We start from the raw sequence: 12,860 nt of genomic DNA, 5'->3' as shown, positions 1-12,860 counted from the left end.
ATATAAAAAAAGATGATGAACGGATATGTTAAGCGAAGTATTCTAGTTTAAACAGTAGAATGACTTCTTCAGAACATGACAAATGAAAATATATGCAAAAGAGAACAGAAATTTAGAATCGGAAAAACGGAATTCAAAGTCCTTTATGGGTGTGAGAACACACTGTTAAAGAGTGGTAAAAGGTTACAATTACATCATTTGAGGTATGTGAGAAGGGCCATTGTGGTAAGGAACGAATCCTGCACCATTTGTTGGGTCTTGCCATGGACCACCTGGACCAGCTCCGACACCCTGTAACATCATACCATCATCCTGAAGAAGTTGTTCACCGTTCACGTCGCCGGATGAAGATTGAGGTGGCATTCCAGGACCGTTTTGACCATCTTGGCCTAAATGCCAATTGGGAGCGGGACCGCCGGCAGGACCTCGAAGGTGTAACCATGGTTGACCGTCAGGTCCAGGAGCGTGATAGCTCATTCCAGTGTGAGTAGGTCCCATTTGAGGGGGTGGTGGTCCGCCAGGTCCACCGGGGCCTCCAGGTCCTCCTTCTCGGTGGAAGTGAGCTTGTCCAGGGTGCATGTGTTGTTGTCCTCCACCGTATTGCATGAATGGTCCTCCTCCACCGTAAATATCAGTCAGAGCGTTGACGTGTTGAAGTTGAGGTCGCCCGATGTGTCCTCGGTTGGAACCGTGATATCCACCTCGACCGTAACCTCCTCGGCCACCACCACCTCCACCACCGCCGCCTCCACCGCCGCCGTAGCCGTTGCCTTGGCCGTACGGGCTGAAAGAGGCGTCTTCTCGAGCGAGTTTGGATTGAATTCGTTTGCCGTAAGGCGTGTTTCGGATGGATGGAAGGATGGGTCGAATGAGCTCGACAAGCTAGAGAGACAGCCTAAATCAGCGCGAACTCCTACAAATATTGTCTGACAGGATATAGCATAGTGGCGTACGGCGCAGCAATAGAGGGTCAAGAGGGAATGCATCGTGGATGGAGAAGGATACTTGATCGAGAGGTTTGAGATCAGGAAAGAAGACGTTAACGACAAGGCAACTTACGAGCATTCGTTGACCAATATCACAGTAATCCAAAATAGTTTGGATAACGTAATTTCCGTAACTGTCTCTGAGCAGTTTTTCAAGACGAGATCTGTTCAGGCATTCGCCTACTAATCCTTTTCTAACCTCTGGGTCGGCTACTCGAACACATTTCTCTACGACGTTGGACGAGAATCTATTGGAGATGATACGATCAGCTCGATATTTACGTGTAGGTATTCATCAAACAAAACTTACTTTTGTACAGACAAACTGCAGACATTGCCGATGAAAGTTCTGATGAGTGGTTCTGAGAATCTTGCATCGTTCAAGTCAAGGATGTACTGGATGACATAGTTGCCGAAGGGATCTTGAACAAGGTAAAGTGAGTTGAAGATGATTTCGGTGACAAGTTGCATTCTTTGTGCGGGAGATGCATGGTCGATGGATCGTTGCAAAACGCAGCATCCATGTCGATGAGTTGCTACTTCAATGAGGTTGGCTGCAATGGCATTATAGATGAATTGATTGTCTTCGGGAATGAGCTTGTTGAGACATTTTTGAATAACCTAGTCACGAAGAACGCCAGTCAGCGACGATGTACCGAGGATTTTGGGTTTGTAATAGAGGGAGAGTTACTCACATGGTTCCCGTTTAAATCTTTAATCAAAGCAACGACATTCAAACTCAAAGCCATGATCAAAGTTCTGATTTGTTTAGCTTGTCTAGGTTGTGCAAGGAAATCGACCATTTTTTGTACAGCTCGAGTTCCATGCATGTTGAGTGAGATACCAACAAGGTCGTTGGCAACCGAATCGATGATGGCTGATCGCTGTTCCTCGGTAGAGTATTCCAAGAGTTTTTGACAAAGATAGTTACCGAAAGGATCAGTCATGAGTTCAGGGAAATGACCATAAGTTTCATTGAAGATCATATCACGATGTTTGGAGTCTCCATCTTCTAATTTCTTTTGGAGGTATCGACAACCGTGTTGATCTTTGCAAAGTCCAAGTAATTCCCCCTTGAGATCTTCGATTCGAACGCCGGTAAATCGGTTGACTGTAGAGAAAATCTCAGCAATGATACGTGGGAGGAAGGCTCAACCGGCTGTTCAACTCACACTCTCTGTCTTGATCAGCTCGCTTGTTTTTCAAACCGATAGAGCCACCTGGGTAAAGAGAACCAGAACCGTATCCATCATCATCGAAGCCGTAAGGATCGTAAGCGGCTTGAGGGTTGAAGGCAGCATTGACGTTGCCCGCAGGAGGGAAAGCGTTATAAGCGTCATAAGGCTAGGAAATCGTTAATTAGGTTGTGAAACGGTTAAGTTGTCAGTTACACTCACTCTAGGTGCTTCATTCATCGAAAACCCTCCACCGACTTTACCGAAAGCTCTAGCCAAATCAGGGTTGGAGAAACCTCTTTGTGCTTGACTCAAGCCCTCACTAACATTCTCTCCTGGGGCTGGCCCCCTCTTGGGATTGCTCATTCCGTTGAAACCGAAAGGTGTAGCAGGTACAGATTTGCTAGGCATAGCAGGAAGACTGGCAATACTGTCTGCCATTCCAGTAGGTGAGGTCTTTCTGCTTCCTAGCATAGCATCCCGTCCGTCATCGCTCATTATACCTTGTCCAGGAAGAGGCGATGTCATCCCTCGAGCGGTAGTAGCAGTGTTGGGACCTGGTGCCGCTGAAAATTGAGGCCATTCAGAGGTCTTTAGAGATGTTTCAAAAGGTCGAGAACCGAATGCACGAGGTGGGGTTTGGGAAAGAGGGGCAAGATCAAGGGCAGCAGAGGCGGCGGAAAGTCGCTAGTGTCAGGTCAGATTTACAACGAGCAGAAAGTGAAAAGTCAACTTACCTTGGATTCCTTGGGGATTCCGGGGAAAGGGTCATCATCTCCCATTTGAAGGTATTTTACAGAGCCTATAGCAGGAATTAATGCTTGATCTGCAGTCCAAACGTTCGCAGCACTCACTTTGTGCACCTTCCGCATCGACGTCATCATCCTCGGTCCAGTCTCTTCTTCCAGCATCCGCCATGACACTTAAGCTCAATTTCTCCATTCCAAATGTTCCACCGTAGGTGCTGGTTCTTCTGCTCCCAGGCATGCTCTTTGCTCCATTGAGTCCCTCTCGTCCAGGTGGTCCGATAGGTGCTGGAGCTTCCTTAACATCTGGAACAGAGGCTGTAGTAGCATGGGGAAGTCGACCGGGAGGTGTAGTAGGGGCAGAAGCAGCTTCACCTGAAGGAGTATTGCCGTTGAGTAGCTGTCGTTCTTCGGCGAGCTGACTTGCTTCAAGCTCCAACATTTGTTGCTCGAATCTAGCACGTTGAACGAGTCTCTGCCTCTCATGTTCAAGTCGAGTAGCTTCGAGGCGTTCAACAGTCTGGGTCTGAAAAAGAGTCAGAGGTGGGTTTAGCGATTGACCCTGCATGGCGAATAGAGTGATCTCCCTTCTACTGGCGAGCCTCAATGCTTGCTTCTGGAAGACATGAAACCGAAAACTTACAGAATCAGCAAGATCTAATGCTTCATGACCATTAAGTGCTTTTCCATTAACCTCTTCTGACTTGCTCAAGTCCTGATCAGGTCGAGGAGAAGCAGCATTGAGCCGTGTCGTAGCGGCTGCGGGGCTAAGAGAGATTGAGTCGGTAGTCATCCTAATCTATTTTGGGTACTTTTGTCGAAAAAAGGGATTAACGAGCTACAATGAGGTGAATGAAAATACATTGGTCAGTCTTTATGTAGGTGTTGTACCAAAGCTCATTAGGGAACATACTTTACGTCGATAATCCTTGAAATTCGAATCGTGTACGACGAGTTTTGTTATCTGAAAGGAAGTTGTATTTACTATGATGTGCGAGTGAAGGACGAGAAGCAAATTTGATTGTGTAAAGGAAGTTTTTTTCGTGGTTTTTTTGTACGAACAACGGATGGTGTTGCGTATGGTATTACAGACAATTTGATGATAGGCAAATTGACGGTGAAGTATCACAGATACATCAGCATGGATATCCTTTTTTCTTGTAACAAGTATGCGATAAGAGAATTTCTTCAACTATCTTCATCCTCCATGAAAAAGTGATATAATTTCGGATTTTTGGTTTGTTGAAATGAGAATAAGAACTAACCTGAAATTTCCGTTTTTACGAAATTTCCCCTTTTACTTTTTTTGGGTCCAGTTGTGGTTTGATGATCTCTTTCGAAAAGCTACAAAGCTTGAACTGACTGAGTTGAGAGAAAACAAGTCGTGATCGAATTCGATACTAGTACAAGGGGAGTACAACGATAGTTCTCTTTACGAGGTATCTCTGTTGTGATCAACAAACGATGAAGTTATGATATTTTGTCTTTTGTTTCTGGTGGATGCGTTGGAAACATTGAAATTTGGGAGATACCATAAATCATGTAAACTTTTGATTCGAACAAGTTTTGAGTGCTGCATGGCCACGTGGTACTCTTTTATCAATTTATACAAAAGAAACGCCGATTAAAGTTCCGCTCACTTGTCGTTGTCATCCATTCAAGTGGCATTATCCGCCGCCCACAGAGCAAATAGGCATACAACAGCACTGAATCGTTTGTTCATTGTGGACAGTGGATTAGGCGATCAAAGACGAACATGCTCATGATATACGGACCAAGGACAAGAACACTCAATGCTGTCGATGCAAAGCAACGTATCTAATAGAATGGAAAAAGCAATGCCATCATGGATGTACAAAACATCCCCTACACTTCGAACCCAAATACCCTCGTCCAATTCTATGAATGGTTGATGAGCTTAGTTGTTCTGTGAGGAATAACCAATTCATCAGTATACCGCTACTTCTGTTTGAATCTCTGATTCAAAATGCGGAAGAAGAGGGAGGAGAAATGGTCAACTGACCTTGGTGAAGCCGATTTGCTTGGACTAGAGAAAAACATAAAATCAGCATGGATCCCAGTGATTGACTCAGGGGTGTGATTTGAGCTAACCTTCTCTCGGAAACATTGTCGGCACATGTCAAGACCCCTATACAACAGCGTAATAATCCAGTCAGCTCCGTTCTTAAAACTCCGTTGATCCCAACACGATTCTAATGTATTATGCTAATGTGCTTAAGAGACATACCATTTTCTGTAATATATGAGAAAAACGTCAGCAATCATTCCCGAATACGCATTAGGTGTTCAGTAAACGTGAATCTCGTTACTTACCGGATGAGACCAGCTTGATGAGCACAGACTCGACATTGTCGAGAGCCCTTACCGTAGTTTCGGGGTCTATGATGATAATTGACAGAGTCAGTAAACTACCCTTCTGCTTATTTCTCTTTCCACTATGTTCTCGTTCCAGTTCTAGATTCCTTAGGTTGTCGGTATACGTCGGAGCCAATGTGGTGAGCTTGATGAGGATTAGGGAAAAATCTCATATCAATGATAACAATCTCCCCTTCAAATGTCTCATCATAATCCCAAAGACCGCCTTCCGTGTGCATTCTCGCCCCACATCCTATATCTCGATTCCAAATGATTCCATCGATCCATCTTTTGACTGATCTAATTCGTATGCAAGACTTATCATATATACTCACCGGGAGAACCAAACGTTAGAGTGAGCCCTAGGAGATTGACACGATTGATATCAGCATTTCCTCCTCTAATTCCATCTTTATTCCACACATATGTTCATGCAAATTGACTCACATATTGGATTTTCGGTTTCTAAAAGACTTATAAAGTCGATTTTTCTTGAGGACTATTACAACGAACAATCCACGTTTAGCCAATAACTCATTTTTTACTGATTTTCTCAATCCCTTTCATCCACGATTCTACCATCCATTTTAGTCGTGAACTATATTCTTTGTATTCCGCTTTCCTCATATAGACTATCCACCTTGTCTCGTTCTACTGCTCAGTCGATAAATGGCCGTACTTACTTGATGGATTGGCTCGAAACGAAGATGGTAAGGTCTTTGAAGAGTGGATTAAGGCTTAAGTAAGAACCTTTAAAAAAACCTCGAATTCGTCCCTTGGTGCAACAACCAGCCAAAATGCATAAAATGGGATCGTGGCGATTTGGCGACACGAAATTACCGAAACGCCGACGCACCCCACATTTTAAGTGGCACTTTCACCCCATCATGGTTGATCCCTGATTGTACAATTGGATACCTATAAACGCCTCAGAATTACATTCTGCGAATGGCTCCAATCCACTTCTGAATACAGATATATCATCATCATTGCCTATAAACTTCGTCTAAAAACTTCTCAGGCATTATCACTACATACGATGAAAGCAAACAACTTGTTGTGTATTACAGGACACTAAGCATTCTTTCTAACAACGTTCCCCAGCAACTCGTAACATCGTTTGGTCAAAGACCAGTCTGAAGAAATCTTAAGGGAACATTCAATATGCGATTCATGAGAAAGGAGAGGTGCTAATTACTCACTCTTTCCACTTGATTTCATTTCCGCTTGAGATTCTTCTTTGGCCCTCGATATTCTTGATGGTTCTTTCGATTCGTTTCATCTCTTTCTTTACGTCTTTCATGATCTTCTTACAAAGTTCGACCTCTTCTTCATTAATACGAAGCTTTTCTATGTGAAGTAGAGAGTTTGAGTCGAAGATCGATGAGATCTTTGGGGCTTGAGCTATTGGTGAGTACAAAGTGTTAGAGTGACGCCGCGAGCACAAGGGAAAACATCTTCGCTAACTCACCGTGAAGCTGTTGGGTGATATCGGCATTCATCATCTGTCTTTGTTGCTCGTCAAGTGCCATTCCGATCTCGGCGTTAGACTGCTTGACTTGGCTGATAAATTGAACATCATCCTCGCTCTCATTTGACTCATCGACTTCTATTACAATAGAATCTTGCATTCTATGCGAATTATATTCATGGACTTTCCGATCTTCTGTCACCTTCACTTCATCACTTCCACCCTCCAAACCGACTTCTGGTACAGTGTGAGAGTCTGGGTCGTCTCCCGGAAGCTCGTTCGTCGGGGAAAGAATCACTCTTAGCCTCTTTAGCAATCTTCGTGGTGGGCTCATATTGATGCGCTCATCGTAGTGATCCTCGTCAGGATCAAATCTTCTTTTTGCTGTGTTTACTGTTTTCATTGAAGATCTTCTGGCTGTGTCAGAATTTATATTCGCTAAGTGAGGATCTGGACTGGAGTCCTCGCTTGAGAACTCGAGCTGCAAGACATCGGTGATAGAAGAGATGTGAGCGGGTAATCGCGCTGATCCTCGAGTTACAGGTCGATCCTGACGGATTGGTCGGTCATGCCAGACACGGCTCGGGCATTCACTGAAGAGGCGCAATTGTAAACCTTTATCATTGAACATTCTCTACTACTTTGTTACTCACCATTCCCTACGAGCTGTTGATGGACGTTCACTGACCATCAGTGGTTATTCTCGCAGCATCATCGAAGCGTGAGTTGTGACATACCAAAGTCAAAAGAGTAAAAAGCTAAAATCTGATCGCCTGGGTTAATGATCTTTTTGGTTCTTCTCAGTCTTCCAGCTTCATATCCGATATCATAACCCTCGTCGAAGTAGAGGGATTCATGGGTGAAATCCCATGTGACATTCTCGTTGCAGCTATGCTACGATCACGTTGTTGTATTAGTAGGGTGAGATGTAAGTGGATATATCAGCGTAGAATGTAGTGATTGTCGTACTTACATTAATCACTCTAGCTGCACCTAGACCCATACATGTGTACTCCTCGTCTCCACACTCCTCATCGAACATCAATGCGGGATTAAATCCTGATTCCTCTGGATCTTCCATATTTTGAGGAAGGGAGAATAAAACAAATTCAATCCCTTTTACACTTACTGTCTGTAATTTTCGGGAAGTAATTCGACTCATTCCCGTTAGACGTCGACGAGGAGTTTTGTGGTGCTCGATGGTTCTGGCTGTCGGAGGAAATAGAGGAGTGGGTTTTGCGAATAATCCTACTTGATTATTGAATTCGGGCACTGAACGGAGTTCGACTTCGGTATTAGAAAGTGCTGATAAGAAGTTACTCTCAATCCTGTAAGTCACATGATATCAGTTCAATTATCTTATTGCTCGATATATAGGAAGTGGACACTGACATTTGCAACCATAGTTCAGGTATCAGATTGTCTTTCAGTGTTCGCTGCGAATTGGTACTGACATTCACTTCTCAGCTTTCATATTCCCCCTTTGATGTGCCCATAATCTTACTTACATTTCCTTGATCATGTTTTTCAAAACGCCGATATCATCGTTCCTTTTCGCCCAAATCTATGTCACCTCTCATCGTCAACCAATGCTTTTTGACAAGACTTGTCCGGACCACTCACATCAGTAAATGGATTAAGATATAGTTCTTTTCGATCATAGTATAGTTTGAAGGTCGACCTCATTGGGGGTTTGACTAGCCGGTATAGAACAGCAAAGAATTCATGAAAGATCTGCTCAAACGCGCATAGCTGGTGTAAAAGGGAACACTCATGAGGAAGAGCAGTGGACGTGGAGCACGAGGTCGAGGTCGAGGAAGAGGGAAGATCGAGGTGTCTATCAAAGAAAGACATTGGGTTTCTCTGCAAGGTCGGTACAGTAGGCGCTAAGTAATTCTACCAGTACAGAGGGCAAAACAAGTGAGCGAAAGCGAAGACCATGATGCAATATAAGAGATGAAAGAGGAAGGAAGGAAGGATGAACGAATATTTGATATTCTACACAACATGCCCTGCTCTGGTGTATACAAGTTCCTACGTTATGGAATCCAAGAAGGAAAGGCGGTCTGTGCGATCATGATGTAAAGGATAGCATGATTAATTCTCAGGAACAGAAGATTAGATTACAAGTATATAACGGTATATATTTATGTACGTTGATTCAGGTTCGCCTTGGCAAAATAGTGTGACTTATGCGATTCTTCTTACGCACAATTTTTTCAGTTTCAGTCCTTCTCAAGACCATACGATCAGAACGAGCGGTTACTCCAAATAAGTCTAATTATTGGTGCAAGACAGACATCGCATATCACAATACAGAGACATCTAGGTACAATAATCGCAGTCTAACGGTGTATACAGTCGCAGGATTAGGGTTATGGGATTTCAAGCTTCCTTCGTGCTCAGATCAGATTATTCGTACATCCAGGACTGATCTTGTTCACTTCTTTCACCATTTCTTCGTAGAACAATTGTGTGGCTTTCAACCCTTTCGCCGAGTAAAGGTACATGTTTTCGGAAGCAGCAGGACCACATTCGGACCAGTACTATGAGGATTCCCCGCTTAATCAGCATTACTTTCTCGATACGAGAAGTGACTAGCTTACATCTTGACTGCCCCCACCCCAAGCAGCAGCTGAAGTCAAATTTCGAGCTGCTTTACCAGCACTTCTTGCATTCAATAAGAACCATACCACCTCGTATACTGTTTTAAAAGACACTGAGAAGTTGAAGTCTCTACCAAGATTGGTCATGGCGAGACCTGGGTTCACATTGATGGTATTGATTGAGGGAATCTGCTTGATCATACTCCGAGTGATCATTTGTAGAAGAAGCTGAGAGAAGAAGGGTGTCAGTCCTATAGTATCTGCCGCAAGAATCGAAGGAGAATCGTGACGTCAAGAGGTGAAAGCTTACTTTTGACTCGAAATATCTTTTTCCATTGTTATAGATCGACGCGTCGTTGTACGCTTCAATGATAGATCGACCTTGTTCAATTGGCTTTTGGACTGGCTCTGAAGGAGCAACGAAATGTGTATCGGATCCAGAGAAGATCACTTGGGGGCTTGATGATTGTTTGAGTAATGGAAGGAGCAAGATCGTTGTCAAGAAAGGAGCAAGGACATTGACTTGAAATCTGCATACATGAAGACCGATTTCAGCTCTATCTTTCTATTTACACTCTTTCTGTGTACTCACGTTCGTTCATAACCGTCATTCGTAGCTTTATAAGGTGCATCGTCGAAGTTTGGGTTCACACTATACATGATAATGTAAGGACACAGAATGGGATGATCAGCTTCCGCGTTGAAAGTGGTATTTCATGTAGCTCAACTCACCCAGCATTGTTGACGAGTAAATCTACCCTCTTCAAAGTTTTGGTCTCTTCTGCAAAAGTCTTGATACTATTCAAATCGGCTAGATCGAGATACATGACCTTGCCATTCAGTTTTGGCTCTGATTTCTTGATGGAAGCAAGAATCTTTGCTCCTGCTTCCAGGTTTCTGACAGCTAAGATCAACTGTTCCGGCGAAGCCTTCGCCATTTGTTTGGTAGCTTCGAGGCCAACACCTTAGGAGACGAATCGTCGAAACAGTGTCAGGAAATGTTACAGACAAGCGCGATGAGGATACTCACCTGATGTTGCTCCGGTGATTATAACGATCTTGCCCTTGAGATAAGCGCCTTTAGGTGCAGCAGGTAGCGGGCTCCATAGACCACGATACATAGACCAAGGGTAAGGACCGCCAGACATGTTGCGTGTTCGTGAGAGAATTTGAGAGGTATAGGGTCTAGTTGAAGGCTCAAAGTAGGTGCAAATATCCTTTAGTCAGAATGAAGCTAATTGTCCAAAGTGAGAAATGATTGATGAATAACCAAAACAAAAAGGGAATACAGTAGTCTTTATATACATGATGGATGAGCAATTCGACCCGGCGATGGTATCGTGCTCCACGCCGATGTTTATACCGCCAAGTATCACTTTGGAAGAAGCACTATCATTCACTGTTTCGCAAGTGAACGAGTATAATCATCAATAGAGTGGAGGAGTTTAAACTAAAGTGGAGGAATGTATTTTTGGCTTGGGAGATCGCCGAGGTGCCAAGAGGCCTCTTGGATAACCTTAAAACTTAGCCACGTGGTTTCCAGATTGGGATTGAGATTTAGCAATCCACAATTACATTTTGGTAAATGACCGAGGGCTTGGCGGACTTCTTTCACCTTCTGTATCCATTTGTCTCTTATATCATTCTTATGCATGAAAACGATACAATCTCATTGTCTATGTTTGGTCATCCACGGCGGAGAGAGTCTAGAGTGTACATACTTTATCACTCATTGCTTCAAACTGATATCGGATGTACAACCAGGACTAATCTTTTCTACCTCCTCAAGCATCTCTTCAAAGAATTGTTGAGTCGCTTTAACACCTTTACCAGAGTACAGATACAGGTTCTCTGAAGCGGCAGGGACACCTCCCGTCCAGTACTATAAAAAGAGCTATGTATCAGCTCTTTTGACCTCATGTTTCGCTGGAGTATAGGCAAAACATCTATACTATACGCACATCTTGACTACCACCTTGCCAAGCTGCTGCTGAAGTCAAGTTCCTGGCTGCTTTACCAACGGTTCTGGTATTGAACATAACCCAGACGATAGTACGGAATGTTTCAAATGTGATTATAGGTACCCATTCACGACCGAGGTTCGTCATTGCCAAACCTGGATTAACGTTTATAGTCGATATTGAGGGAAGGTATTTTATAAGACTTCTAGTGGTCATCTGAAGAAGTAGCTATCGTTACATCAAAAACAATTCTACGTAAGCTGTCACATCACGAATACACCACGTATTGAAGCATATCGGAGCATCAACTTACCTTGGACTCGAAATATCGTTTTGGATTTTGGTACTTTCCAGCATCATTGTATGCCTTCACGATTGATTCATTATTGCTTATAGAGGTTTCAATCAGATCCGAGTCAGCCACGAGATGTCCATCAGATCCCGAATAGATGACTTTTGGTTCGGACGATTTGGTCAATTGAGGAACGAGCATCAAAGTCAAGAGAAGTGGAGCAAGAACATTCACTTGGAACCTGTCGAGATACGTACACGTGAGTATGCATTCATAGTAACGAATCCTGACAAAGGTTTGAAGAGAGCTTACGTTCTTTCATATCCATCTTCAGTAGACTTGTATGGTGCTTCTTCAAACATTGGGTTGATTCTACATCAGAAAAAGAAAAATATCTCGTCAGCATTCTTAGCAACTTCAATTTCCATGACTTGTCTGTAGAATCATAAATGTACGCACCCAGCATTATTGATGAGTAAATCCACCCTATCGAAAGCTTTGAGTTCCTCTACAAAAGATTTGAAACTTTCGAGTTTCATCAAGTCAAGATAGATGACTTTTCCTTTGATATTTGGGTGAGCTTTTTTCAAATCATTCAAAACTTTCTCTCCAGCTTCAATAGACCGAGCAGCAAGGATCAATTGTTCAGGGGAAGCTTTAGCAAGCTGTTTAATAGCTTCGAGTCCAATACCTGAAATATAAAGTCAACACAGCTTCGAAAGTGTAGGATCTTTCAACAAACATACCTGATGTAGCTCCTGTGATGACAACTATCTTGCCAGCTAAATAAGGTCCTTTTGGACCCGCTGGCATCGGTGTCCAGAGATCTCGATAAATCGACCACGGGATTGATGGGGTAGGCATATCTGAATATCGTCTATTATCTTATTTGTTTCACCAATATGGCTTATTACAGTCTGGATGGTTGTCGAATCAAAGGTAAAACAATGATGAGTTGTGAGCAGAACGGTTTATGTACATGTAGAGGTCATTCATGGGAAGGGGGGAGACGAGCAATTTCCTGGCTCTTGATTTGGTCCAAGTTAATAGATTTGGCAACTAGCATTGCTGTGTACTGTCGAGGCCGAAGGACATTGGAAGGACATTGGAGTTAGAGATTGTTTAGATGACCGTCGGCTATTTAGCTTTGGGTGAGACATACTCGTAATAACCGATAAGACTCTGACTCTGGTAACGATTACAAAACATGCTAAAAGTAGAGTCCCTGAGAATGTACGAATATGCAT

The 12,860-nt window shown here is 43.4% G+C and overlaps 4 protein-coding genes across 4 annotated transcripts; all 4 read right to left on the bottom strand.

Annotated features, from left to right (window-relative positions):
* Positions 1 to 189: 189 nt before the first annotated feature.
* Positions 190 to 3,700, bottom strand: IL334_000932 (uncharacterized protein; the record flags this gene model as incomplete). The annotated part of the gene is made up of 9 exons (XM_062932694.1): positions 190 to 882; positions 1,060 to 1,234; positions 1,297 to 1,607; positions 1,682 to 2,097; positions 2,159 to 2,330; positions 2,384 to 2,848; positions 2,899 to 2,963; positions 3,016 to 3,433; positions 3,551 to 3,700. The coding sequence occupies 9 exons, from the start codon at positions 3,698 to 3,700 to the stop codon at positions 190 to 192; spliced, it is 2,865 nt and encodes a 954-aa protein (XP_062788745.1).
* Positions 3,701 to 4,921: 1,221 nt separating this feature from the next.
* IL334_000931 (40S ribosomal protein S29) lies at positions 4,922 to 8,608 on the bottom strand (the record flags this gene model as incomplete). Its single annotated transcript, XM_062932693.1, has 13 exons — positions 4,922 to 4,954; positions 5,020 to 5,056; positions 5,156 to 5,161; positions 5,242 to 5,307; positions 5,619 to 5,645; positions 6,486 to 6,687; positions 6,755 to 7,347; positions 7,408 to 7,420; positions 7,492 to 7,648; positions 7,728 to 8,082; positions 8,147 to 8,203; positions 8,263 to 8,318; positions 8,378 to 8,608. 13 exons carry the CDS (start codon positions 8,606 to 8,608, stop codon positions 4,922 to 4,924), a joined length of 1,833 nt encoding a protein of 610 aa, XP_062788744.1.
* Positions 8,609 to 9,156: 548 nt separating this feature from the next.
* Positions 9,157 to 10,508, bottom strand: IL334_000930 (uncharacterized protein; the record flags this gene model as incomplete). The annotated part of the gene is made up of 6 exons (XM_062932692.1): positions 9,157 to 9,300; positions 9,361 to 9,588; positions 9,671 to 9,890; positions 9,953 to 10,012; positions 10,093 to 10,324; positions 10,391 to 10,508. 6 exons carry the CDS (start codon positions 10,506 to 10,508, stop codon positions 9,157 to 9,159), a joined length of 1,002 nt encoding a protein of 333 aa, XP_062788743.1.
* A 581-nt stretch (positions 10,509 to 11,089) lies between these two features.
* On the bottom strand, positions 11,090 to 12,477 carry IL334_000929 (uncharacterized protein; the record flags this gene model as incomplete). Its single annotated transcript, XM_062932691.1, has 6 exons — positions 11,090 to 11,242; positions 11,322 to 11,549; positions 11,635 to 11,854; positions 11,926 to 11,985; positions 12,073 to 12,304; positions 12,360 to 12,477. 6 exons carry the CDS (start codon positions 12,475 to 12,477, stop codon positions 11,090 to 11,092), a joined length of 1,011 nt encoding a protein of 336 aa, XP_062788742.1.
* Between the last annotated feature and the right edge of the window lie 383 nt (positions 12,478 to 12,860).

The sequence above is a fragment of the Kwoniella shivajii genome, chromosome 1 (assembly GCF_035658355.1).
Source record: "Kwoniella shivajii chromosome 1, complete sequence".
Lineage (NCBI taxonomy): Eukaryota > Fungi > Basidiomycota > Tremellomycetes > Tremellales > Cryptococcaceae > Kwoniella > Kwoniella shivajii.
The sequence above is the reverse complement of the archived record's forward strand: the minus strand, read 5'-3'. Positions and strand labels throughout refer to the sequence as shown.